Below are 25956 nucleotides of genomic sequence, written 5' to 3' on the forward strand. Positions count from 1 at the left end.
ATTCAGCTTTCATTTCTGCCCTTAGAGACTCTATGTTACCATTAATTGATTTCTCCATTCTAGCCATTGTCTTCACAATTGCTAGCCTGAATTCCATCTCTGACATCTTGGTTATATCTGCATCCATTTGTAAATCTGCAGCATAAGTCATAATCTCTGAGTCTTTTCTATTTTGGGGGCTCCTCCTCCTAGTCATTCTGTTGATGGGTGTTTAAGGGAATGTATAGAGTCCAAATTACTGACCAGAACCCAATCAAGATGCACCTGTTTTCTTGGGACCTTAGGGTTGCTGGCCTCTCGTTTTCCCAGCCTGTCTTCTGGGGGAGGGGCCTGCCGCACAGTTACTCAGGCAACCCTGGCAACCCTGTTCGGTCGGAGTTGCCCTGTGCCCCTGTGGCGGGGGATGGGCTCAGCAGGAATCAGTCTTTGGGGGCTTTTGTTCTCTGGTGGCTTTCCCTGGCTTTCCGCGTCTCTTCCGCGAGTCAGAGCAGAAGAGACTGTTTCCAGCCCTCTGCCTCAGAGCAGAGAGACCACAGTCTGTTCTTCAGTGAGCTCTCCAGGCCACACCATCTCCGTTTCTGTCCGTGCTGCTATAAACTGCAGCGTCCTGGGTTGTGTGCCCCTCCGCAGTGCCCCCAGTCCTGCCTCCAGGTTGGGGCACGTCTCTGCCCTTTGTGCTTCTAAAACCACCAGCCGCTCCCAGTTCACAGGTGCGACCCCACCGCTCGGGTTTCCACCCCGGGGGCTGCCCTTAAGTTCTTTCCCGGCCACTACCGGTCTGCGAGTCTGTGCCCATCTGCAGCGCACAAGGTTGTCGCTCACCGGAGGTGTAGGATCCCCATGGCCAGGCACCCTCCCACTGCCATTTATCCTCCGATATCTGCCCGCGGAATCACGGCTCCCCGCTTCATACCTCAAAACCAACCGCCTGCGATATTCTGTTTGTAGAGATCCAGATCTTCTTACATCTCAGGCTGATTTCGTGGGTGCTCAGAGTGGTAACACACAGAGTGCTCTGTGTGTAACAGGGTGTGAAAATGGGATTCTTCCTGGCCTGGAGTTTCAGCACAGACCTCCGTTGATGTCTGTCCATCAAAGGCCAACAGTAGCACCCCTACTAGTCAAACAAAGATGGACTTATTGCTGCTCTTTGCTGCAGGGAAAACTGCACACGGTGCGGAGATGTAGGAATGTGGAAGTAGGTGTTAGGCTGGGCTTTTTATAGGATTGCACTTGTGTCAGATGATATTGAGATGGGTTCAAAGGCTTGAGTATCTTAGTGAATTTTATCCAGGCGACAGGTGTGATCAGATAGGTTTATGATTTTTATCTAGCAGGTGGGAAGAAGAGAGCAGAGCTAAAGCTGTACCTGTTATGGAGGCAGCGGCCACTCAAGTTGTCAGGAGTGGGTATATTTGGTAGTATTTGCAGTAATTTTTAAAGGTTATTGGTGTGTGTGTTTGCTATTATAAATGTGATCTGCTCTTCAAATACATACCCCAATTGGATTTTGTTTATAACAGAGGTTTCTGTATGAATTAATTTTACATCATTTGATTCACTGAATTCCTAATGGTTAAGTGTTTCAGTAAGTTTTCCTGGGTTGTCTTATTAACCTCCGATGTAGATCGCTTCTCTTCCTCCTTTCCAATTCTTATATGCAAAGCCCTGTAAAACCACAGTAACACAGATTCTGATATAACATGATTGGTGATTGGTGTCCATCCTCTGCCAGGTCCATGTGCTTAAAACTTTTCTAGGAGTGCAGAGAAAGTGGACATGGAGGGGAGAAAGTGGAGAGAAATAGAGAAACATGAGACAATTCCATGACAGAGAAAGAGGAGCTGGGTCCCTACAGCCCATACTTGGCTGACCCAGAGTTTCTGTAATAGGCATACGAAGCAGGGGATAATTTGAAGCGAGGTTCTTGCAAATCCCAGCCAGATTACAGAACCTAGAATCAACCCCAAACATATTTGTCCTGAGGCAGACAAGTGCCACAGGGTAGTACCAAATAGCAGCCAGGACTCAGACAGAGATGGATTATCCAGCTGGCCTCCTGAACTCCTACTCAGCTAGCCAACAGTGGGCTCACCTCACTCACATAATTAAGTTTGCAATTATGCAATCCCACATTTTATACAGTTGCACAGAGAATATATTTATTTCATGGATTAGCTATTGCACATAACAATGTTTTTAAGAATAAAATAATCCCCACAAACCAAATTTATGAAATCAAGTAACTGGGAATGGAAAGAGGGAGGAAGAGAGGGAGGGGAATGGAATGAGAGGGAAATACAGGAGTCTTCGCTATATGTATATCATCATTAAACATCTGAACTAAATATGATAACAATTGACATTTTATGATATAAAATATATATAATTATATATTATAACTTTTATATTAGATGTTTATACATTTCTTTCAGTTTACTATATATATGTTTTATTGAAGTCCAATTTACCTAAGTGAAATGCACAAATCTTAAGCGTATTTTATACAAAACTGTACATATGTATACATTTATGCAATCACCACCCAGGTCAAGATATTTTCAGACTCCAGAAGGATGTTTCTTGCCCTTTTCTCAGTCAAGACCCTTCTCCCGGAAGAACATCCAGTATTCCGATCCCTATTTGCCACTGGTTCATTTTTCTTGAACGTGTATCATGGAATCACACAGAATGTATTCTTTTGTGTCTGGCTTAATTTGCTCAACATTACATCAATGACAATTCTTCATATGGCTGCATGTTTTCTTTTTCATTTCTGTGTAGTATTCCATTGAGAGGAGGTACCATAATCTGTCCCTCCTACTGCTAATGATTGTCTTCATTTTGAGTGCTCAAAGCCAAGGTGGTGAAGAAACACACTAGGAGATCAGGAAAAGAAGTTGAGTTGGGATTATCAATACATAATTCCTTTTACTTTGTGTTTCCTGCCTTGACACATCAATGGCAGGCCGCCGGTAGAACTTTCTTAGAAATGTGCTAGCTGTAGGGAGAATGTTTTGGATAAGGATAGGTTTGCACCTGCAGGTCCACTCTCTTCCTTTCTCTACCAAGCTCTTCACCCCAGGAAGCTGACACTTATCGATGGATCAAATTCCACAGACTCCTGTATTTCCAGACTTCCATTTGGCTTCAGCAGATAGGAAGTCTGGGTGGGAGTGGGGTGGGGAATGAGAGCAGAATGAGATCGTTCCCTGGCTTCCTCCTTGTGAAGGGACCTGGGGCTCGCTGCGCTCCCTGACAGACGTCACAGCTCTTCTTGAGGTCACTTGCTCTACAGGTCTCCTTCCGGGTTCCAGTAACCTCTCCCGGCCTCATCCCTTCGGACCCAGCAGTCATAGCTCCGCTGTGCTAGCCGGCACTCTCTGCACTGCCTCCTAGCATTCCCTTACACCTCACCCATGCACACTTCCTAAGTAGTCCTTCCGTAAGTAAGCCTTTCTTCAATTATCCCGACTGGAGTTTGCCCACACTTGGCAGGCAGGACTTGACTGCTGTAAATGTTTTTGATGTGTTTTGCTAAGCTTTAAGTCAAAAGAAAAGTTGTATTTTCTGTTTCATAAACACACACACCTACACCTCACCTACTCACACACTTCACATGCACCCTCTCTCTCTTCAGGGCTCTTGCAAGCCCTGGATTCTCATTTCGTTTTAAAAACACTGTCAGGCAGATGAGGAGATGGAGCCGGACACACGCATAGCTGACCCAGAGCAGGGTTTATGGGGAGAGCTGGCAGAAGCAGGGCAGGGCAGGGCACAAGCTCGGTCCCCCCACTGCCCATCGCATCTTGGACTGTGTGCAGGCATTAAGGGCGGTTGCTGTATTCGTCGCGTTCTGAAAGAGGAACTCGGCCCCCTCTCCTTGGGCTGTGAGGCTTTTGAGCTGCATGACTGAGGGAAGCACCAGTCCCTCCCCTGGCATGACTGTGGCCTGGTGTCCAAGTCTACTGTGTGATGTGGCAGCCCTTGGCCTCTAGCCCTGCTCTCCCTCCTTGGATTTCATGGTTGGGAGAGGCCTGCATCCTTCCGCCACGATCAAGGGCTAGGTTTCTGGGCTTGCAATTGCAGGGGTAGGATGTGGTGAGCGTGCTAGTAGCCTGCAGCTCAGATCCATGGAAGCAGGTTTCCAGCCAAGTCTCAGCTCCTAAATTGTCTGAGGAGGCAAGTCCAGCTCTGAGATCCCAGCCTCCAGGGGACCAGGCTTGGGCAAATCATTCCTTAGGTCTCAAATTCATTTTCCTTTTATACCATTACAAAACCTAACATGAAGACTTAAATGTGTTTTGTATGAAATTACAGTGCTCTCAGGATAACCAATATGCGCTATCAGTTGTGTTAAAACATATTTGTGCGGATCTTGAATAATGCTTCTTCAACTATTTAATTGAAGCATATCGTAAGATTTCCAGTCATTTCAACAAATACTTCTGCCATTTAGAATTACATATGTGTGATTCAGAAGTTTCTGCAAAGCTAACAGAATATGGAAATAAACTCAATGCTAAAGTTGATACAAGACCGCTAATGCCATAAATACCACCAGTGTCAAATATTTGTGTTCAAATGTCTCCCTGCTTGACTTTTACAAGTAAATGTATAAAGGAACTTGGTAACATATTTATAGGCAAAATACTATTTTGGAATTGTAGATATGAAATTCTACATAAAATTTACTTTGAGGAACAATACTGGAAGTTAACGGTTTAGGTAACAGCACCATCAGTATTATTAGTTAGACCCCACTTTTCAGTTCTGGCTTTAGCAAACACTCTCCATCTCTACCGGAAGGCCCTCTGTCCTGGGCAAGTGTCTATGTGTCACCAACTAGTGCACAAAAAAGTGACTCTGTCTTGTGATGCTTCCTGTTTGACGTAAGTTTTTTCCTCAAAAGCGTTTCTTTGCAATCTGACTGGAGAAAGAAAAAAAGAAACCTAGTGCTGGGCTTTGGGGGACTCAGAACGAAAAAAAAATTATTTCTCTCTCAGCAAATTCTGACATCATCGGGTATATCATCGCAAGACCAAGGACACAGGAATGGAAAATAAAAACTGCAATGCCACAGAACTTGACATGTAATCTTTTTTATTTTGTGATAAAAATGCTTTCATATAAATTTCATCTTAACTACTTTAGAATGAAACTTTGAAAAGTAAAAACATTGTGCATTTTCCTTACTATGTCATAGTTAGGAACATGCAGTCATTTTTCTTAGTTACTGGGTTTCTCATACAAACAGATATAATATCACTTTTAAGAGAAATGTACACAAGGAAGGAGCCATAGTACCAAACAGTTACAAGTGGGAGCGTCAGGTCATATAATTGTGTCCTCTCAAATAGTCATCATACATTCAATGTGTTGGTTAAAACCAAAATCTCCAAACTGCCTGCCAACAAAACATTATACCTTTGGTTCTTTTCTATGCAAGAATTGTGTACCAGCAAACGTAATAATAAGATGGTGTAATGGGCTTGAGCATCATGGCTGACTGCTTACAACGAAGTCTTTCACTCTCTCTTTCCCTTACACCTTTCCCTCCCTCACCATCATGTAAGTCAGAAAATGATGCTTAACACAAAACAGAAGAAATGAACAGAAAAATCTATCCCCAAAGGCAGACAGAAGAGGAGTCAGAGGAAGAATTTATAAAAATAAAAATAAACCAAAAATGGGGGGGGGTGACCTATACATGGCATAAAAGATATGGCCTATAAAAACTTAGTCTCTAATTCAGAACCCCACTGAGAAAGTGATTCTCCATCTCACCTTCTCTTTTATTAGGCACTATACAACTCAAGGGTTCTTAAAATCTAAGGGATTGATAAATGCTTGAAAGGCAGTGTCTTCCCCTTCATCGCTGAAGCCTGTTGTCTGTAATGGCAGTTTTCCCAGTCCCTTCCCCCAAACCCAAAGGATCCCAAGAAAGAGAAACAAGCAAGTTAGGCTGACACTGTGGTTGGGGAGGGAGGAAGCTATAGAGGAGCCAAGCTGTTGGGTCAGAGGCTGATACTTTCAGGAAGTGGTGATGAGACAGGATGAAGAAAGGGCAGATGTGGTGGGGTCCATAGTGGTCCATGCAGAGAGGTTCTCCCCATTGTGAATCAACGATGGGTCCAAGGTAGACAGTCACCATTCAGAAGATAAAATGTTACACGCTATGAAAGGGCTGGTAGAGTTGCCATGTGAGAGAATAAAATACAGAACGAACAGTCTGCTCATATTGGGGCAGAACAAATTATTTTTGTTGGTTCAATGAACTTGGGCAGGACTGAAAAAAAAAAACAAAACCAACCCAGAACATTTGTAGACTGCCAGGTTAACAGACACATAGGGGTTCCATATGGGGCCACAGACAGATAAATCAGGTTAAGCAGGATGCTCTGATGGGCACTCCTAGCCAAGGCAGGAACGAAGATTATCATTCAAACCAAAACAGAGTAGGAAATTCACCTGTCAATATCTTCAAAATGCCCCAGCAGAACTAATTTCCCAGGTGTCATGACATCATAGCACCAGGTAGAGACGACAGCGTGGTCACAGGACCAACTATTAGCTGACTCAGGGAGAAGAGGAAGAAAACTGTTTTCCTCCTATTTCTAGTATTGACTAGAATGCTTCTGCCCTCGACAGAGGGTCACGGAAGGTGCCAAGACCACAAATACAGAGAGCAGACTCAAGTATAATATAATCACAATCTGAGCATGAGCATGATAAAGAGAGTAACTCTTTCATTGTCCATAATCATCTAGAAGGTGACTCTGGGAAAGGAAAATGTCCTAGTAAGTTTCTATGTTAGTGGCCTAAAAGGGAATGTCATGACCTGCCATGATGGAAAAGGAATGGTAGCAAAAACATAGCAAAGGCTGCCGCATGGTTCCAGCTTTCTTATAGGGCTGGCTTGGGCCCTACAAAACCAGGCCAGCTTTCTGTTTCTGGAGCTTGAACATAGCAAGTCCGTGTGTTTGGCAAGAACCTACTTGGGTGCGTGGGTAACTCCAAGCACACGGTGTGGAAGGAAGACTGGTGAGCAGGCGTGCGGTCAGAAACAGACTCAGGAGGTGGAGACTACAATCCCCCCCACAAAAGGAACAGAGCTGTCATGGGGTCCCTTGAGCCGAGCAGAGTTCAGTTCTCCGTGGTGAGGGAGCATCCTTTGAGGCATCTTCTTCTATGGAGATATCTGGAAGGAAAGGCTCAACAGCTAAGGCTAGCTTCCCCTGCTGGATGAATGAGTGAAGCGGGCTGGGGGTTCTGAGATCTGGGAACAAATGTGTTTCACACGGGCCATCAGTGGAATGCTGGGCAGGAAGGAAAGGGACTTGATAGTGGGTAACCACTTCTCACATGAGTTGGCTTATCTCTTGGTAATTCCAACATTCCAAATCTTTTTTTTTTTTTTTTAAGGGGGGGTCACAGTACCTGCACTGCCAATGATAAAACTTCACACTGACTAGGCCCACAAATGGAAAAACAGGCCAATTCTCATCCTTCTTCCTGGTAAGGGTTAGGTAAAACCCTGCATGCAGTCTCTTGAAAGGGTCTTCTGTCCCCAGAATGGGTTCAAAGAAAACTATCTTGCTCCCCTTCCTCTTGTAGGAACGATATTATGTAGGAAACTGCAAGAGATTCGTTTTCTAAATAAACATACTTGAAAGGTGTATGCTGAGAACCATAACCAAAGCAAACCCTGTGATACTCCTGGGGACACTGGGAAAAGAAGAGAAAGGAGGCTGAAGTTGCTTTCCAGAGCAGGAATGACTAAAAGCACAAAGGTCTTGCACTCTAACATGCTGGGGGCACGGGTGCACAACCAGAGAGGTGCAAAAATTAAAGCACCAAATGAAGTCAAAAGAATTTCCAAGGAAGATAAAATGAGACAGGTCAACGTAGGCAGAATTCCAGGGTACAGTTTCCAAAAGGACCATACTGTAGAATCTTCTCATGGATATGGCAGAAGCCCCCAGGGCTTAAAATGCAGTCCAAGCTGCAAGAATGTCTGGGCTATGACAGGCATCCATTCTTTTCTCCAAATAGAAAAGAGTAAACATGGTCCCAAGTCTTATATTCGTTTTGCATTTCCACAAACTTGGCTTGTTGGGTAAGAGATTAAAAGGAGCCATGTTCCCCCAACCCCAAATCCTGCAGATACCCAGTGCAGCTGACAAAATTGCTTCCCTTGCATTATCTAAAAGATAAAAGCATCTTCTTTCTCCTGCCTCCAGAAGCTGGTTCCAGAGATTTCTTCATTTCTCTCCCGGATGACCTTCATTTGTTCCTCAGCAGCATTTACAATAGGCAGTTCTGTTCCTACACTGGAGGCAGACTCTTTCATGCATAAACCTGCATGTTGCTGCGTGGTGGCTCAGACATGTGTGTTCCAGGTCCCCGCTGACCTCCTCCAGCACCCCCAGGGGTAGGGCTGGTGGTCACATCTGACCAGTCAGAAGCAGAATGGGGTGATGAACTTGACCACTGGTCAGGAGACTCTGGGGATGGTGTCAGGTAAGGATGCTCACCCTGCAGGTGACCACTGTGGCTGGGTGTTCGCTCAGCAGCATTTGAGGAAGCATAACTATGCTGTGAAGGTGGTGTGGGATACTTGCCCACAGAGGCTGGAAAAGGATGATAGGCTGGGAGAATGGTCTGAGCAACCTGCCCATCCTGCTGGGGCATCATGGCAGTGGGGAAAGCCATATTGGGCAAACGAGCCATTTCTGGAATCTGGTACATGGTGGGCACGGGGCCTGCAACAGGAGGAGGGCAGTTGGACTGAGGCTGGGGAGTACCTCCCGGTTGGGCAATACTGCCTTTGGGGATTAGCTGGAAAGTCACAATGGGGGGCAAAGGCTCCCGAGGGGTAGTTATATGCTTCCCTTCAGGCGGCCTGCTCTGGGGAGCTATGCCAGGATGCGTGCCCTCAGCTGGAGCCAGAACCATACCAAACATCTCATTGTACTGGGTCTCATTCATTTCCATGCGGTTCATCCAATCTGCCGGAACAGTGACAGGATGGAGCCTACTCAAGCTCCCTGCGCTGCTACTGCCCGAGGGAACAATGTGGTGGTGGGATAGCAGCTGGCTCACAGAGGGAAGCACGGTGCTGGCCCCATGAGCCAAAGGCTGCATTTCATGCAGGTTAGAGAAAGACAGTGCATGCTGTGCATGGACTGGGGCAGGGGGGGCAGCAGTGGCCAACAGAGGGTTGGGCGAGGCCTGTAAGATTCCAGGGGATGTAATCATTGGAGAGGATGTGGTGTCAGAAACATACGTGTGAGGAGACTCTAAGGAATCAACAGGGGATAAAGTCACTGAGCTCTCAGACAGCTGACCCTTGTCACTCAGAGACTTCTTCCTCCTACTACCCTTGGCATCCTTGGCCTCCTTGGCAAGGTTAGGGAGGCTAGTGGGCATGGTACTCTTGGTATTGGGCCGCCTAGGCTTCTTGCCCATTGGGGTGTGCTTTAGGCTGAGGAAAGATCTGTTGGGCCCACAGATCACAGGTGAGAGGGCAGAAGTCAGCACAGTGCCTGGAGGGCTCGGCGTCACATTGTACTCATCCAGGAGGCGCACAATGTCATGGTGCATGCGGTCCCGAGCCACATCCCGGGGAAGACGATCCATGTGGTCTGTGATGTCCCGATTGGCAAAATGGTCTAACAGGATCTTGGCTGCTTCATAGCTTCCCTCCCGGGCAGCAAGAAACAGAGGTGTCTCTTCCTACAGAAAAGGCCCACATAGCACAGTAAAATTAGCAACACTCTTGAGAATACGCCAGTGTTTCTCAAACTTTGTTATTATCAACCCCATAGACATTTTTTTTCTAACTGCCTCCCTGTGTGAAATTTTAATACCACAGATAAAATGTCTATTTGCCTGTGTACTGACTGGATATCTGTGGCTTTATACATAAAAAGAGTACGATTATTTCACCCTTCCCCAAGAATCAGTTTTGCCCCATTGCAGGCGATGTCTCCTTAGTTAGGAATATGTGAAATAAAGCATGCCCTTGAGCCAGAGATTTGCTTAAAAGAGCACTGAGCTTATCAAAATAGGGTTCTAAGAGGAAAGGAAGTTAGAAATAAGAAAGGTAGGAGGGGAAGAACCTAAAGCGGAAAAATAAGGGGAAGCAAAAGCAAAAGGAAACAAAACATGTTCAAGAAAGAATTAAAATAAAGGAAAAGAGGAAATACACAAGATAAGGTGAGCAAGAGAGGGGAAACATGACCTAAGACTCAGAGGAAGAAAAGCAAACAGGAAAACACCCATGGTGTCCAAGAACAGAAAACAAGAGCCACAGCAAAGAAAATGAAAATGAACAAGAGAAAAGGAAGTGAGCATAAGCAGAACAGAGAAGAGGAGAAAGAGCAATGTCTTTAACTTCCAAGTGTTTGAATTTCTTCCAGATTTTTTCTATGATTAAGTTCCAGTTTCAAAGCATTGTGGTCTGAGAACATGCAGGGAATAATCTCAATCTTTTGGTATCGGTTGAGACCTGATTTGTGACCCAGTATGTGGTCTATTCTGGAGAAAGTTCCATGTGCACTCGAGAAGAATGAGTATTCTGTTGTTTTAGGGTGGAATGTTCTGTAAATATCTATGAGGTCCATCTGGTCCAGTGTGTCATTCAAAGCTCTTGTTTCTTTGTTGATTTTCTGCTTAGATGATCTGGCTATTGCTGAGAGTGGAGTGTTGAGGTCTCCTACAATTAACGTATTATTATCAATATGATTCTTTATTTGTTTAACAGTGGATTTACGTAGTTGGCTGCTCCCATGTTGGGGGCATAGATATTTACAATTGTTAGATCCTCTTGTTGGATAGGTCCATATATACAATGGAATATTACTCAGCCATCAGAAAGGATGAATACCCAATGTTTGCATCAACATGGATGGAACTGGAGGAGATTATGCTAAGTGAAATAAGTCAAGCAGAGAAAGTCAATTATCATATGGTTTCACTTATTTGTGAACATAAGGAATAGCACAGAGGGAACTGGGAGTAGGAAGGGAAAAATGAAGGGGGGGGAATCAGAGGAGAAGATGAACCATGAGAGACTATGGACTCCGGGAAACAAACTGAGGGTTTTAGAGCGGGGGGGCGGTGGGGGGATGGGTTAGCCCAGTGATGGGTATCAAGGAGGGCATGTATTGCATGGAGCTCTGGGTGTTATACGCAAACAATGAATCATGGAACACTACATCAAAAACTAATGATGTACTGTATGGTGACTAACATAACACAATAAAAAAAAAATTAAAAAAAAAAAGAGCAATGTCAAAGAAGAGGAAGGCAGAGAAGGCTACACTGACATTATTTATAAGACAGCCTGCTTTAGACTGAGTACTGCGGAGGCAGAGGGTTCACTCCTGACACTTCCCTGGGTAAGCCCAATACTCTCCCCTCAAGTTCTTCAGAGCCAGTTCCTGTCCAACCTGCGTTCCTCTTTGTCTAAACTCATCACCAGAGGAACTATAAGAGAAAAGGGAAGGCACTGCTAAGTCTGCCCTCCAGCTCAGAGCCCAGACTGTACCTTGTTGTCTTGCATGTCTCGGTTGGCCCCATTTTTCAACAGCAAAAGGGTTGCCTCCACGTTATTGACAGCAGCTGCCCAGTGAAGAGCGGATTTCCCTGCAGGGAAAAACATTTTTATAAGCAGACAGAGTAGAGGGACATGTCCCTACAGTATAAAGAAGCATCATGACTTATACAAGGAAACTTCGAACTTCCCAGAGAACAGCAAGCCAGTTGTCTGTGGGGGCCCATGGGAAAAAAACGAAGTATTATCTTACTTTTCTTCTGTTCTAGAAATACTTTAATACAGGTTGCCTAGCCTTCAGAAGACATGTAGGATCATTTGTCTATGCTACCCACGTCCTCCACCTGATAGAATCCCACACTGAGGACAAGAATCTATCTATCACACACCAGAATGTCTATTTAAGATATTGCCCACAACCCTCTAGTGAAGTCAGTTCACAAGTCCTCCTATCGAGCGTGGTATGCCTGGGAACCTACAGAGGCAAGCCTTTCACAGACTGGATTTGAGATCCAAGAACCCTCACTAAAAATCCCTTCCCATCTTTGTCTGTGGACTACCCACCGGCTTAGTTCTCTGAACTCAAAATGTTGAAAGGAAGAACAAATGAATGAAAGAATCTACAGTGGATTCAAATCTGGGACAGTTCTTCAAGGATCGTGTAATGATTTTCCCCTTAACGGCGTGCTTTGCAGGCAAAGAGTCCGACTCCCTGCCTCTCGGCCCTACCATGGTCATCCACTGCATTCACATCTGCTTGGCAGTTGATCAGTTCTGCCACCATTCCCTCCACAGCTAGGCGGGCAGCCAGGATCAGCGGTGTAGTGCCATCGTTCATCCTGGCATCCAGATCAGTCACTCGGTTGCGGATCAAAATCTAGAAGATGAGAAAGTACAGAAAAGAGAGTCACCTGGATAAAAGAAGATAATGAAGCTAAGAGAAGAAACAAGAGCAACAGAGCTGATGCTACACTAAATTTCTGGAGGGCAGGGAATGCTTGTTATCTTTGTGTCCAAGATTCTATCATCCTCAATCAATAAATACTGAATGAATGAACGAACAAATGGGTGCTCAAGAGACAATGGCTCATAGAAAGTGATGTCTTCTACTTTCTAAAGAAAGGAAGGATGTGGGAAAATACCACAACCTCAATTATGGTATATAGTTTAAGATGAATCAGAATGCTTCCAGTTTCCTCACAAGGCTAAAATAAAAGGGCAACAAGGAATACACTGCGAATCCAGTCAAGAAAACCAACAAGGAGCAGCTGGAAGCCCAAATAGTCAGATACATCTACAGGAAGAAGCTGACACTAGTTGGAGGCTTAGTAACAGGGACCACTCCCCTCTGACCTATTCACCTAGGAGGCATTTTGGCACATCAAAAAGGGTGGTAATTAAGAATCAGAAACCCCGGTGTGATCTGCTGTTGGCTCTGTCGCCATCTGGCTGCTAGAGTTAGGTCAGTTTGCTGCCATTCTTTTCCTGCTCTCCCATCCAGCAAGCATGACTCCACCACCCACCCTATTCTCTCAAAGAATTTCTGAATGAATGTAATTGGATATTAAGCATCTTAGCAAAGAGGAAACATGATAGATCCACGGGGAATCAGCCCTACTCCTGTTCTTTACCTGGAAGACCCCCTGGGCGTCAGCTGCCACTGCAGCATGGAGAGGGCAGCGGCCCATGTTGTCCTGCGCGTTGGCGTCCGCACCTGCATCCAGGAGACGCTTGGCAGCATCAGCCCTCGAGTAGCGGGCTGCAAGGTGCAGTGCCATCTCACCGGTCCGGTCTGTCTGGGCCTGCAGGCTGGCACCCTGGTAGACCAAGTCTGTGATGATGTTGGCAGAAGAGTCCTCTCCATCTTCATCTTCATCGCTCATATCTGAGCTGCCTCCTCGGAGAGAAGCCAGCATCAATGGGGTGCACCCATCTATAAGAAAGGAATTTTCCAAAAAGCATTCAAGGAGGAGAAGGACATTAATGTTCCATTAGCCCAACTATTGGAATAGTTCCGTTTGAATAAAGTTATTCTTATGGGGGAAAATAAAAATCCCTGGGCTTCTTGTGGTAATTGGCAATTAGTTTTACATCTGCCACCGATTTTTCCTCTGATAATGTCCTTTCTGTGAAGAGTAATGGGAAAGTAAGAGTCTTTTTAAGCTGGGGCTCTCCTCTAAGTTAAACAAGGCTTCCTGTTTAAGTTCCTAAGTGCAATGTTATTTTAAATTGGGCCACATTTTAAAATGTCCAGTATTAATAGAATGATATGCACTAAGGTATCAACTAAACTAATTTTCTATCCCTCTGCTTTGGGATATTCTTTTTCTTTTTTTTTTTTTTTTTAAAGATTTTATTTATTTATCTGACAGAGAGACACAGTGAGAGAGGGAACACAAGCAGGGGGAGTGGGAGAGGGAGAAGCAGGCTTCCCGCCGAGCAGGGAGCCCGATGTGGGGCTCGATCCCAGGACCCCGGGATCATGACCCGAGCCGAAGGCAGACGCTTAACGACTGAGCCACCCAGGCGCCCCTGGGATATTGTTTTTCTATCCTACTAAAATCTTTCCCATATAATCAGCCTATCTATTCCCAAGCATGCTGTACGTGAGGCAATGTGAAATCCTTCCCTTCTTCTCACATAGGTTTCTAATTTCTGCATGCCTGTATTCCCTAAGCATTCATTTCCTCAGGCTGATTTAGTCTGTGCAATTGGCAGGGGGCATATCACCAAGTGGGGCCAACACAGGCACAACCCAGAACCAAGGGCAGGCATGGTAGAGGGAAAGGGGGAGGCTTGTGGGTGCTGACCTGGGCCACGGACATTCACATCCAGCACATCCACCTCCTGCTCCGCCTGTGGAGGAGTGAGCGCCAGCGATGGTGTCCTGCGGATATCTGCAGCCTCAAGGTGCTGCTGTGTCCATTGACGTCGATCGATGGCATCATCTTCCTCTGAGAGCAAAGCCTCATCTTCAGCCTGACAGGGGAAAACAGTACTCCCTGTTGACCTGGCCCCCTCTATTAGGAACTGAGGACAAGGAGCTAGTCCGGAGTCTTCTATCCACTTCTCTCTCCTTCTACTCCACCCTCCAGGGCATCATCCACACCAGCTGAAAGTGGTTCCTGTCACCCTCTCCTGTACAACTCTCCCAACCTCCCCATTCCAAACTCCAGGCTTCAGCCTTAACATGCTATCTATTTTGCCTACCAAATATGCTATCTACAGATCCCCAAAGCACCACTTCCTTGCTTCTGGACTTTTGCCTGGGTTGTCCCCTCTGTCTGCCATATCCTCTCCCAAGTCTTTGTCTAACTCCTACCTAGCCTTCAAATAGAATTGGACTTTAATTCCTCTGGTGGGTCCCAAAAAGCACCCTCTGCTTACCTCTACTTAACTGACTATGTGTTAAGTACTTACAAGGCACTCCCGACCACTAGACAGTAAGTTCCATGAGAACAGGAAACATGCCTTATTCAATACCACTTCCCAGTACTTAACACAGGGCCCAGAGCACAGCAAGCACCCAGGGAAATATTTGTTGGGCAATAATTACTATCATAACTTAAAAAGCAGCTACCTTTTATTGAATATTTACTGTGATAGAAAATGGGTAGGATGCTTCACACATATTGCCATATTTCATCTTCACAAGAATTCCCTATTTTACAGATAATGACAATTAGGTACAAAGAGATCAAGTAATTTTCTAGCTACCAAGTAGTAGAGTTTTGGATCTGAATTCAGTTCTGATTGTAGCTAAAGCAATGTACTTAACCATCATCTGGTATTGCATCCCTGTATTCCTCAAGCATGCCTATCTTCAAGCTGCTTTAGAATATCATGGATATATGCATATCCCAGTCATGTATAGCTATCGATGGACTGTCTCCTTTTCCGTATCAGCTTCAGCCTGATCTACCTCTTATGTCTATATGGTTTTAATTTCCTGGGCTCAAGATGCAGAACCTCCAAACTCAATGGTCACTGCCTTTCTTCCACTGTGTAATTGCACCTTCCTTTCCAGAAGGAGCATCCAAAGAGGATAAGGGAGAGATCTAGCCACAAAGGAAATCGCTTTTTATACACATCAGTTCTTATCTGGCTATCATCAGCATGATTCTTAAGGAAGGAAACATGTTTGTTTTATTATTTTTAAAGAGGTCTTATTGAAACACATATGGAGGAAACCTAAGGCCATTGAGGACCTAACGATTTCTGCCTTTCATGACAGCCAGGGGTAGCCATTGCCTGGGTAGCATATAAAGATTGCCACCCTTTCCTCCCATTCAATCTGGATACCAAAGGACAGAAATCTGAAATGTGACCAGATAGTGACTGACAATGGTGGTTCTACCGTGGCCAGCTTACCTTGGCTTTCTTTGGTTGGGGCCCTTCATCATCAACCCAATGTTCACTTGTTCCAGAGCCAATTAGGTTAGCCTCTGAGACTTGCACTGAGAGATTTCTGATAGGACAAGATTAAGAAGGGGAAAAACAACAGCAGAGGTTATATCATAAACTAATATAGTGGTTTTTAATACTTCTTCCATGGTCATCCTCAAAGACTTTCAGGGGCTGTGGCCCAGAAAGGATGGGCAGTATTTTATGTCCCATTGCCTCAGTAAACATCCTTTCCTTTCCCATGGATCAAGAGATTACAACAAAAGTGCACCTCAACAAAGCTGAGCACCACCGCTTGAGTATGTACCAAACAGAAGCATCCAGACTCTATTATTTCATAGTCATTCAGCAGGAATTCAGAATCATGGTCAAGTGTGGTAATGTGGTGTGGCCAGAGCTTGAAATTTAAAATCATAATTCAACAAGATCTCCTTTCTGATTTATCCCTGCTTATTACTACTGTGAATAGTAGTTTGTTGGCAAACCATCTTACTTCAGCCCCACGGCATCCTGTCCCACTGGCTCACGACGCTTGTGATTGCTGGAGTCTCGGCGAAGGGTGAAACCTTCAGGCAGCCAGAGGGAGCCATGCTTACGCTTTCGTTTCGCCATGATAACTCCCAGCAGGATAATAAACAGGATAATGACAACAGCCACAGCAAGTAGATAGAGAAGCTGAGTGCGTTTTGGAGACAGAGATTCACCTGGAAGTGCAGAGGGACAGGGAAAGTGCTGAATAAATCTCGCAGCATTAGCACCAAATTCATTTAGAAGACATGGACTGACTGACCTCACCAGCCCCAAAAAACAGAGCTGCACATTGAAAAGTGTGCCCTTTTCTCACTGCCCCCAAGTAACGCCTCCCCTGCCCCAAACTTTCCCCTTAACACCAGTGCTACTCACTGACGACAGACACCAGAGGGTAGGACAGGGTCCCCTGGATGGCATGAGAAGCCAGAAGAGCTGCTGCTGCATCTGTGTTCTTGAAACACTGGTCTGAATCTTGAACACACTGGCGGTTGTCAATTTCCAGAAATACCTTAGAGCTGTGGGATGCCAAGGAAAAAGAGGAAAAAGGGAAATGGTGAGTAAAACAGAAGGGGGTCAGTTAAGCAAGTGAAGTTAAAAAGGATTACCTGTGCCTTCCCTCCTCACCTTCAGCACCGGGCTCTCCAGCTCTGTGAGGGTGCCTCCGAAAGATCTCAGAAATTAAGATCCTGTCCCTAGATCCTAACCACTAATTCCCACTTGGACTATGTCTCACCTTCCTTGGCCTGGCTGAGTCTGCACCTTCTGACTGAGGCAACACAAGACGAAGTGAGGAAAGTGGGTAAAGCTGGTCCTTATTCTCCTTTGTCTCTGCATCTGGATCCTAGCTAGCTATAGAGTTGAAAGTTGTGGGATACATCAACAAATAGTGGGGTGCAATGACAGAACGATTCAAAATTACTAAAGAGACTTCTATGATAAATGCAGGGCCTTGAACAAAAGGCAATGATTACTATAAAAGAAGAGTCAGTTCTAAACGGATCTGAGGCAACCGAGGCAAAGGGTTATGGATTCTGGCATCTGAGGAGACCTCCCTGACATCCTGCCTTCTGCTTGCTCCGACGCACCTCTTAGGATACCAAGACCAAGGTAAGCCTTTACCCTTAAACACACGTACCGGCAAACGGGTTTGTTGTACTTGGTGGGCTGTTCTACTTGTCTGAGCCCTACATTTTTATAGGTTCAGTTACGACTTCTTCTGTGTATCAAAGTATTTAGCTTTACAAGCTTTAAGAAGTTAAGAATTAAGCTTCAAGAGGTCTAGAAACCAAAAACCTACCCAGCCACCTCCTGTTCTTGATCACCAGGAAGGGACCTGCGAGTCATCCTCTGCTTCTTCATGGCAGCTGACTTCTCACCATAATAGGGGTAGACCATGAGTGCCCCTTGCGAGTCCCGTTTAATGTGCAGGTTGGTATGGAGCAGGGTGCCCAGCGCCCGCAAGAAGCTGCGGGCGTCCTGGAGCAGCTGCTCCGGGGGCATGAGCACCACTATAACCAGGGTCCCCTCTGCCAGGTTCTCTGGCCGGTCGGCAGCACAGTCCAGCCCGTCCCAGCCACACTCCTCACTGTTGCATCCCTGGTCACAATGGTTGTCTTTGAAGTGGTCTGCACAGTATTTGTCATACCTAGGCAGGGGGCATCAGAAGAGGGAGAGAACAAGGAAACAGTTCAGAATAGACTGCAGCGCTATTTGGTTTTCTACTTGGAACTACTGTAGCTTTTCCCACCTATCTTCTGTGGTCCAAATCAGGTCCCTTTGTCAAATCTCCTATCCCCGACAGCATAGACTGCGTATCATCTACACCACTCAATATCAGTGAGTGCTCCTCAAAGGAGAAACAACACTGTGCCCCCTATGCTGCATGGGCTTACAGCCCCCCAGGCAGGCAGCTGGTAATCAACAATTGTTAAGTCAGATTTGTAAGCAGAGCCGCATACCTGAAACAAAAATCAACCAGGTACACGCTTCCTCTCTTTTTTTATCCAGTATCCCTAGTGAGTTAACAATGAGCTTTTGGAAGTAAAAGTTGCCTCCAGGAACTGAACCATCAGGGCTCTGCAGAGGACCATGTCAATATGGCCCATTTCCTTCCCAAACAAGACTGAATCTTAGCTCTGGAAGGTAGGTTGGGAGAGGTGTGTCCCATACAGGAGACCAGATTTAAATTTGTGCCAGAGCACACAGAGCCGCTTTCAAATACTGGGAAAAGGAAATTGAGTCCCCAAACCTAAACGATGCACAAACCATTTCATCTCCACTCTCCTCCCCACTCCCACCCCTTGATAGTTATGCCATTGGTACAACTTGCCACACTGGCTCAATGAAGAGCTTGGGAGTCAGCAATAGCTGTATGTGCTCTGGCAAGTTCTCTAACCTCCCAGGTCTCAGTTCCCTCACCTGGGAAAGACCATTAACAGTACCTATGCCTCATAAGGTTGCTGAGAGCTCACTGAGGTTAAATTAAATGGGACAGCTAAAAGGAAAGTTGCTCTTTAACCATAAAGCACCTTGTAACTGCCACAGTAACGACCAGGAGGGTTAAGTGGCCTGATCTGGCTTCTGCTTCCTGATAAATCTAGATGGGGAAACCCTGTCTAAAAGAAAGGAATGGGGTGAACAGAGAGAGGTACAGACCTTTCCATTCATCCTGCAGGCAGGTGTGAGAGGCTGCCTGGGAATGGGTAACACCACTTCCAAAAGTTATTTCCCCTAGGAGGTCGTGAGAGCAGCAGGTAAGAATGCAGAGAGAGGCAGAGAGAGGGTGGCCGTGCACGAGCATTCCTGGATCTCTGTCAGCAAGGGAGAGCACAGGGCAGCGTGCGACGGGGCAAGGCTGACACCAGGAAGAGGGCCTCAGGGCACCAGTCTGAAAAGCAGAGGCAGCTTGGGCTGAAGCCCTGGAGTGGTTAGGAGCAAGAACGAGGAACCGAGGTGTGTTAGTGATAGTCTCCCTCAGCTTCTGGGGACCCTGGACTCTTACTTGCATGTCTTGCTGTTCCCCTGGCATTCAAAATTGTCAAAAAGGCACTCGGCTGTGTTGCACAGCTCATCACACTGGTTGTTGATGTAATCCCAGCAGGGAAGTGGGGAAGAGCAGTTGGCCCAGGGGTTCTCCATGGTCAGGGAACAGTCACCCCCATCCCACTGGCAGGCGTGGCTGTTGCAGGCCTCATCGCAGACGCCGTCCCGAGCTTTGTCGGCACAGTACTGGCTCAGGCAGGTGGCAGGAGGAGTGCTGGTGGGGGCCGTGTAAAGTTCACAGCGGCTGCCCCAGAATGGTGGAGCACACTGGCAAGAGTAGTAAGGAGGCTGGCGCTGAGGATAGCAGCTACCCCCATGCTGGCAGGGGCTACTGGCACAGCCTGATTCGCAGTCCTGGGGGTTGGGGCAGAAGCAGCGGGGTCCTGAGGCCGTGTGCACACACTGCTCCCCTCTCCTGCACTTCACTTGTCCACAGCTGCTCTGGCATCTTGCCCCGGAGAATCCCTGTGGAAATCAGTGAACGAATGAGGACAGTGGGCCTCGTTTCTCCTCCCAATCCCTTCTCTGCCACACCTCCAGAAAGAGAAAGATTAGACACATGGCTAAGATCCTTCCACGTGGCCTCCTGCACCACGTTCTAGGAAGAAGCCTCTTCAAGTCAACCTAAGGTCAGGGATGAAGGTTCCATGGGATGAATGCAGAATTCTCTCAGGTTAAGAGCTCACTACCGGAAATTAAATCCACAGGTCATAGGTGGGATAAGACTCAGATGACACTGTTATCTATAAGCACCTTCCCTAGCTGTCCTTAGACCACTCATATAATGGCTTTGGGGCAGGGGAGGGGGACGTTATTTCAGGAGTCTGGCGCATCTAAAAAGCTTTCCATGTCATTTTATCCTTCTACTTCCTGCTCAGCCAGACCAAGGTGACTGCCCAGGTTTCCTTTTGGTATGTCCTCACACATAGGGATCTGTATTTTAGGGAGGTTTTAGCCTCTGGCAGAGGCCAAAGAGTTTGCACAGCAAATGGCTAAAAATAGGCTTCCTTCTAGTGTAACAAGCAGCTTGCTCCCCAATAGTCCCTGCTAAGGAATGTAAGCAGAGCAGCATTTCCGACCAACACTGCCCCAGTCTGGGAGGCAAGACTACCCTCCAGCACACCCAGAAGCCAGAGACCCTAGTCTTGTTTTCAAGGGAACATTCCACCAATTCCCGTGGATTTCTCTTAGTGCTTCTAAAGACTGAGAATCACAGATTTAGGGAGCTCACTGTTTCTGGGCGTATCTTAACAGCTTTAAATGGGAGGAAACTCCAGCACTTCTTTGTGAAGGAGCCAAAATTAATAAATCTCCCCACCAAGAAAGTTCCAGATAGAGTGTGGAAAAACCAGGTTTAATCTCAGCTTTGTCCAGACTGTATGAAAAAGAGCATGCCCCTCAAATAGACAACATGGCACTTACCGGGGGACAACGACAAATGAAACCATCAGGCATGTTGCTGGCCACAGCACAAGTCCCCCCATTCAGGCAAGGCATCTGGGGACACACATCGACGAAAGTTTCACAGTGACGACCTCAAAGCAGAAAATGGAAAGGAGTTTTAAAAGGCAGAAGTAGTAACTGCACATTACTGAACAGAGTGCTGCTGGGACAGGAGCTAGCCAAGTGGTGAGGGATGGGGCAAGAGGTGTGAGCTGGGTCCTAAGCCCAAGGGAACATGAGAAGATGAGGAAAACACTCACTGGACCGCCACTGGCTCAGGCCAATACCCCCATCTGCCTTGCCCACACAATAAGTACACGGGGCACACATCCCCAACAGACTCACAAAACAGGATGGAAAGGGACGTGAAAAATCATTCTAATCTGACCAAAAGAAAGAAAAAAGAGAAGAGAAGAAAAAGAAAAGGACACCTCAGCTTTTTTATTTTTTTGAAGATACTTTTAGCTTTCATAAGCCGAAAGAAACATTTACCAAAACTGTTCAGTGCATTTTGTTAAAGCTGTCAACTTCATAGGAGAGGCTACACCGGGCCAACACATCCAAGTGGTGACTGGTAGCTTACAGAGAATTTTCATCCATAAACTCTCTTTTCAGTCATTTTCTAGCCATTCTGTAATCTGATCAGCACTGCTTTAAAATACAGCTTAATTTTTCCAGAGTTAATTTCCTCTAGAGGCAGTTCTAAAACAGAGGGCATCCCGAGGCCACCGCTGCAGGATAAAGTGAAGTAAGCAACTGGGGCCGAGGGGGAGACCCGGAGACACACCTGTTCGCCCCCCACCCCGGGCAAACAGCAGGAGATGGGCCCACCCGGAGCGCAGCCGCTGCCCAAGGGAAGAGGAGGGGCTTTCAAAAGGAAATTAAAACAGGCATAGTTTTGGCCAGAGTTAAGAGGTAAGGGTTACAGTTGCCTGACTCTTCAAATCACAGCGGCAGCCACAGCCCAAGAGCAGCCGTCATATGGGCATGGGGCTCCGGGACAGACGGCCCCCTGGCGTTCATCTCAGCAACCGCATCCCGCAATAATTACAACCAAGGAGCTCGAGGCATTCTTTTCCATCACAAGTGTGGACAATGCATCACCACTACTTCCCGGTGGTGGGACCCTAATTTAAGGTGGTCTTCAGTCCTTCCTTCCTGTTTCCCCCTTTCTTTGTAAGTGCTTGTCAGGGTTTCCTGGTAAAGGAAGCCTCCAAGGCAATAGCAGTTAGTTTTGCTTCTCTGGCTTCCCAAGCACCTCATGGCTAATATGAGGCTGCAGGACAGACTGTTCACGCTCTTTGTGTCCAGCATTGCCTCAGTAGCTATGACGTTCATAATGCACTGTTCCTCTTTTGCTATCGCATCCAGGTATCTTCCATAGTGCAAACTCCCTCCCATTCTTCATAAATTACCAAAGTTTTTAAAGGTAACATATCTTTAAAATTGGAAGGAAGGAAGTCTAGAGATGGGCTCACAATATAGCAGAGTCCAACTTGCCAAATTATTACTAAGGAGACTACTGTAGCCTATTATCTGACTCCCAAGAAATACTACTACAGCATAGTCTGGAAGGACTCCAGAAATGCCAGGCAGACGTCTGAGTATCTGAGGACACCGCCACTGTTAGATACTACTGTAGTCCCCCGAAGTCACCAAGCTGTCCATCTTCAGAAACAACTAATAAGTGCCTATGACAAGCCCCCATTCTGAGGCAGGACTTGGTCATCCTTATGATCTGTGATGAAAAAGAGGAAGCTTGAGAAGAGACTGGACGCATGGCCAACTCCTGGCTGTGCTGAGAGGTCACACCTCTGTAGCTTTCTAGTACATACTCTCATGAACTGGTCTTTGCTTAAACACACCCAAGTCAGACCTCCTCCCCTTAGGTGACCTAGAAGATCCTAATCCTCTCTGGGTTCCAGAGATGGAAAGAAGGTCACCGTGGCAGTGACCACCCAGTAACTCAGGTCATTACGTGCCAAATGAGACAGGTGGTGAAACCAGAACAGATGCATGGTTTCTGAACACAAGACATTATTTTCCTCAGATGAAAGAGTTCTGTGGATGGATTTGGTGTTGGCAGCCCAGCAACGTGAATGTATTTAATACCACTAAACTGTACACTTAAAAGTGGTTAAGATGGTACACTTTATGTTATGTGTATTTTGCCCCAATTAAAAACTGTTATTTTGCTCAACCACTCCCAACATTCTACTTCTTTTTTCGTATTTCTGCTACAGTATGATATCATCAGTGTATAACAAAAGAGAAAGTATCCCAGGAAAAACAAAAAAGACAGAGATGGACTATAACATCCATAAAGCACAGACCTAAGGAAAAACTGGGCTCTGAATTAAGCTGGTCTAGTTTTTCCTATGTAAGAAAAAAGGTTCACTTGGGTCTGGGACGTGACATATGGGGCCCAATTTCCTCTCTCAAGGTCCCTCCGAGGCAGAGTGCTGAGGGTGCTGGCGAGACTCTCACCAGTGAAGGCATTGCGGCAGACACACAGGTAGTCGTTGGTCAGCTGGATGCAGTCCAGGCTGCCCTCAGAGCTACAGGGGCTCGAGAGGCACTCGTTGATGTCCCCCTCACACCGCTCTCCGGCAAAGCCAGGCAAGCAGCGACAACTGTAGCCCCCGATCCTGTCCACACACTGACCACCATTAAGGCAGTGGGGACCCCCGGCACAGTCATCAATGTTCTCTTCACAAAGCAGGCCTGGAGAAAAGAGAGAAGAGACAGAGAATGGATGGCATTCTTTGGAACGCTGCTTTCCAGCCAAAGAGAGACACCCTTGTTGGCACTTTGCACTTATTCAGGTTACATGTCTCAATCTGCGACGGGACCTCTTAGGTCAGGCAGGGCGAAGCTGCCACCCTCCCGGTGACCGGTAAGAGCCAAGGAAAGAATATGCTCAGGGCTTCACAGGTACTCTCCCACACAACCCACCAAAGCAGTCCCCTGGGCAGGAGCCAGCATTATCTGCCCCATCTGGGAGACCCAGCAACTTTTCATTAATTTATTCCTTTTACTCAAACTATAAAAACAGTTCAAAAGAGACTATCACAATCAACACATAGATTATAAGTATGTAAAAATATTGGTAAGAACTGGAACTAAATTTTGAGTGATATATTTAAGTTTTAGACCATTGACTTTTTTTCCTGTAAAATAATGTGTACTAGTTTCTTATTTTTAAAAACTGTAGGGAAAATATCCTGTTGAGAGCTCAAAGGTTATTCCATTTAAAATAGAAATCATTTAATGTACTATAGATGTAAATGAGCCATCTAGTATGAACATCTGTAAATATTTTTTAGAGTACAAAAGAAATCAATGACAATTCTAGAGATGATTCTATGAATGATTCAAAAAATTACAAAAGATTGGGGCGCCTGGGTGGTTCAGTTGTTAAGCGTCTGCCTTCGGCTCAGGTCATGATCCCAGGGTCCTGGGATCGAGCCCCGCATCGGGCTCCCTGCTCAGCTGGGAGCCTAGTTCTCCCACTCCCCCCACTTGTGTTCCCTCTCTAGCTGTCTCTCTCTCTGTGTCAAATAAATCAATAAAATCTTTAAAAAAAAAAATTACAAAAGAAAGGTAAACAGTTCTGTATTCTTGCCACTTAAATTTGTAGCATACACTAATATAAGCAAGACTATTAAAAAGGAAAAAGAGGGCTACTGGGTGGTTCAGTCAGTTAAGTGTCTGACTGGCTCAGGTCATGATCCAGGGTCCTGGGACAGAGCCCTACCTCGGGCTCTGTGCTCAGCAGGGAGCCTACTTGTCCCTCTCTCTCTTCCCCTCACCCCTGCTCATGCTCTCTCTCAAATAAATAAATAAAATCTTAAAAAAAAAAAAAAGGAAGAAAAGACCTCATTTTCAATAGCAATAGCAAGAGACAAATATAGGAATAATCTTAAAAAGAAATGTACTATACCTATATGAAAACTTTAAAATAGCCCTGAAAGGCACAAAAGGAGATATGAATAAATGAAAAGATGTTACGATTTGGTTAGGAAGACTCCTCATTGTAAAGATGTCAGCTTTCCTTACACAGATTCATAAATTTAATGTGACCCCCATAAAAAATGCCACCAGGATTTTTTAATAGACAATCTGATTCTAAAGTTATATGAAAAAATAAACTATAACCACAGTCTGGAAAATTAAATTAATTAATTAAAACAGAGTGGTATTGATAAATTAACAGAACAATAAAGAAAAAAAAAGTTCAGAATAACACCCAAATACACAAGGGAATTTAGAATTTGATAAAGCTGCCATCTCAAATTATTGTATAGATCAAATATTCAGTAAATTGTGTTGGGGCAAATTAGTAGCCATATGGAAAAAGTGCTCCAGTATTCTAGTACTTGAAGAAAATATGGGAGAATTCCTTTATAATCTTAGAGTGTAGAAGGTGTTGCTGACTAGGATTCAAAATCCAGAAGCCATTAAAAAAAGGCTGATAAATCCAATCTGATTAAAAAGAAAAAGCTCCAGGGGCACCTGGGTGGCTCAGTCGTTAGGCATCTGCCTTCAGCTCAGGTCATAATCCCAGGATCCTGGGATCGAGCCCCGTGTCGGGTTCCCCGCTCAGCGGGAAGCCTGCTTCTCCCTCTCCCACTCCCCCTGCTTGTGTTCCCTCTCTTGCTGTCTCTCTGTCAAATAAATAAATAAAATCTTAAAAAAAAAAAAAAGAAAAAGAAAAAGCTCCAGGGGTGCCTGGGTGGCTCAGTCAGTTGAGCATCCGACTCCTGGTTTCAGCTCAAGTCATGATCTTGGGGTCCTAAGATCGAGCCCCATTTGGGCTCTACGTTCAGCATAGAGTCTGCTTCTAGATTCACTCTCTCCCTCTCCCTCCACCCCTCTCCCTGCTCTCTCTCTCTAAAATAAATAAATTTTAAAAAAGAATAAAAATAAAAAGCTCTGCATGAAAAAAATCATAAGGAAAATCAAAGACAAAAAAT

General features: G+C 45.7%; 2 protein-coding genes across 2 annotated transcripts in view; both read right to left on the reverse strand.

Annotated features, from left to right (window-relative positions):
* The window catches only part of REG4 (regenerating family member 4), a 266112-nt gene that overhangs the window by 37701 nt on the left and 202455 nt on the right, over positions 1–25956 (reverse strand). The window lies entirely within an intron of this gene.
* The window catches only part of NOTCH2 (notch receptor 2), a 157533-nt gene continuing 136663 nt past the window's right edge, over positions 5087–25956 (reverse strand). Inside the window, exons 23-34 of the mRNA XM_081815798.1 lie at positions 23468–23704; positions 20960–21072; positions 19497–20002; positions 17793–18140; positions 16868–17010; positions 16458–16668; positions 15932–16028; positions 14371–14539; positions 13192–13493; positions 12290–12437; positions 11555–11652; positions 5087–9738 (exon numbers count right to left, since the gene is read on the reverse strand). Of these exons, the coding sequence (XP_081671924.1) occupies positions 8350–9738; positions 11555–11652; positions 12290–12437; positions 13192–13493; positions 14371–14539; positions 15932–16028; positions 16458–16668; positions 16868–17010; positions 17793–18140; positions 19497–20002; positions 20960–21072; positions 23468–23704 (3761 nt within the window). The 3' untranslated portion in view covers positions 5087–8349. The remainder of the gene's footprint in view (positions 9739–11554; positions 11653–12289; positions 12438–13191; positions 13494–14370; positions 14540–15931; positions 16029–16457; positions 16669–16867; positions 17011–17792; positions 18141–19496; positions 20003–20959; positions 21073–23467; positions 23705–25956) is intronic.

The sequence above is a fragment of the Leptonychotes weddellii genome, chromosome 4, assembly GCF_054177405.1.
Source record: "Leptonychotes weddellii isolate Sample4059 chromosome 4, ASM5417740v2, whole genome shotgun sequence".
Lineage (NCBI taxonomy): Eukaryota > Metazoa > Chordata > Mammalia > Carnivora > Phocidae > Leptonychotes > Leptonychotes weddellii.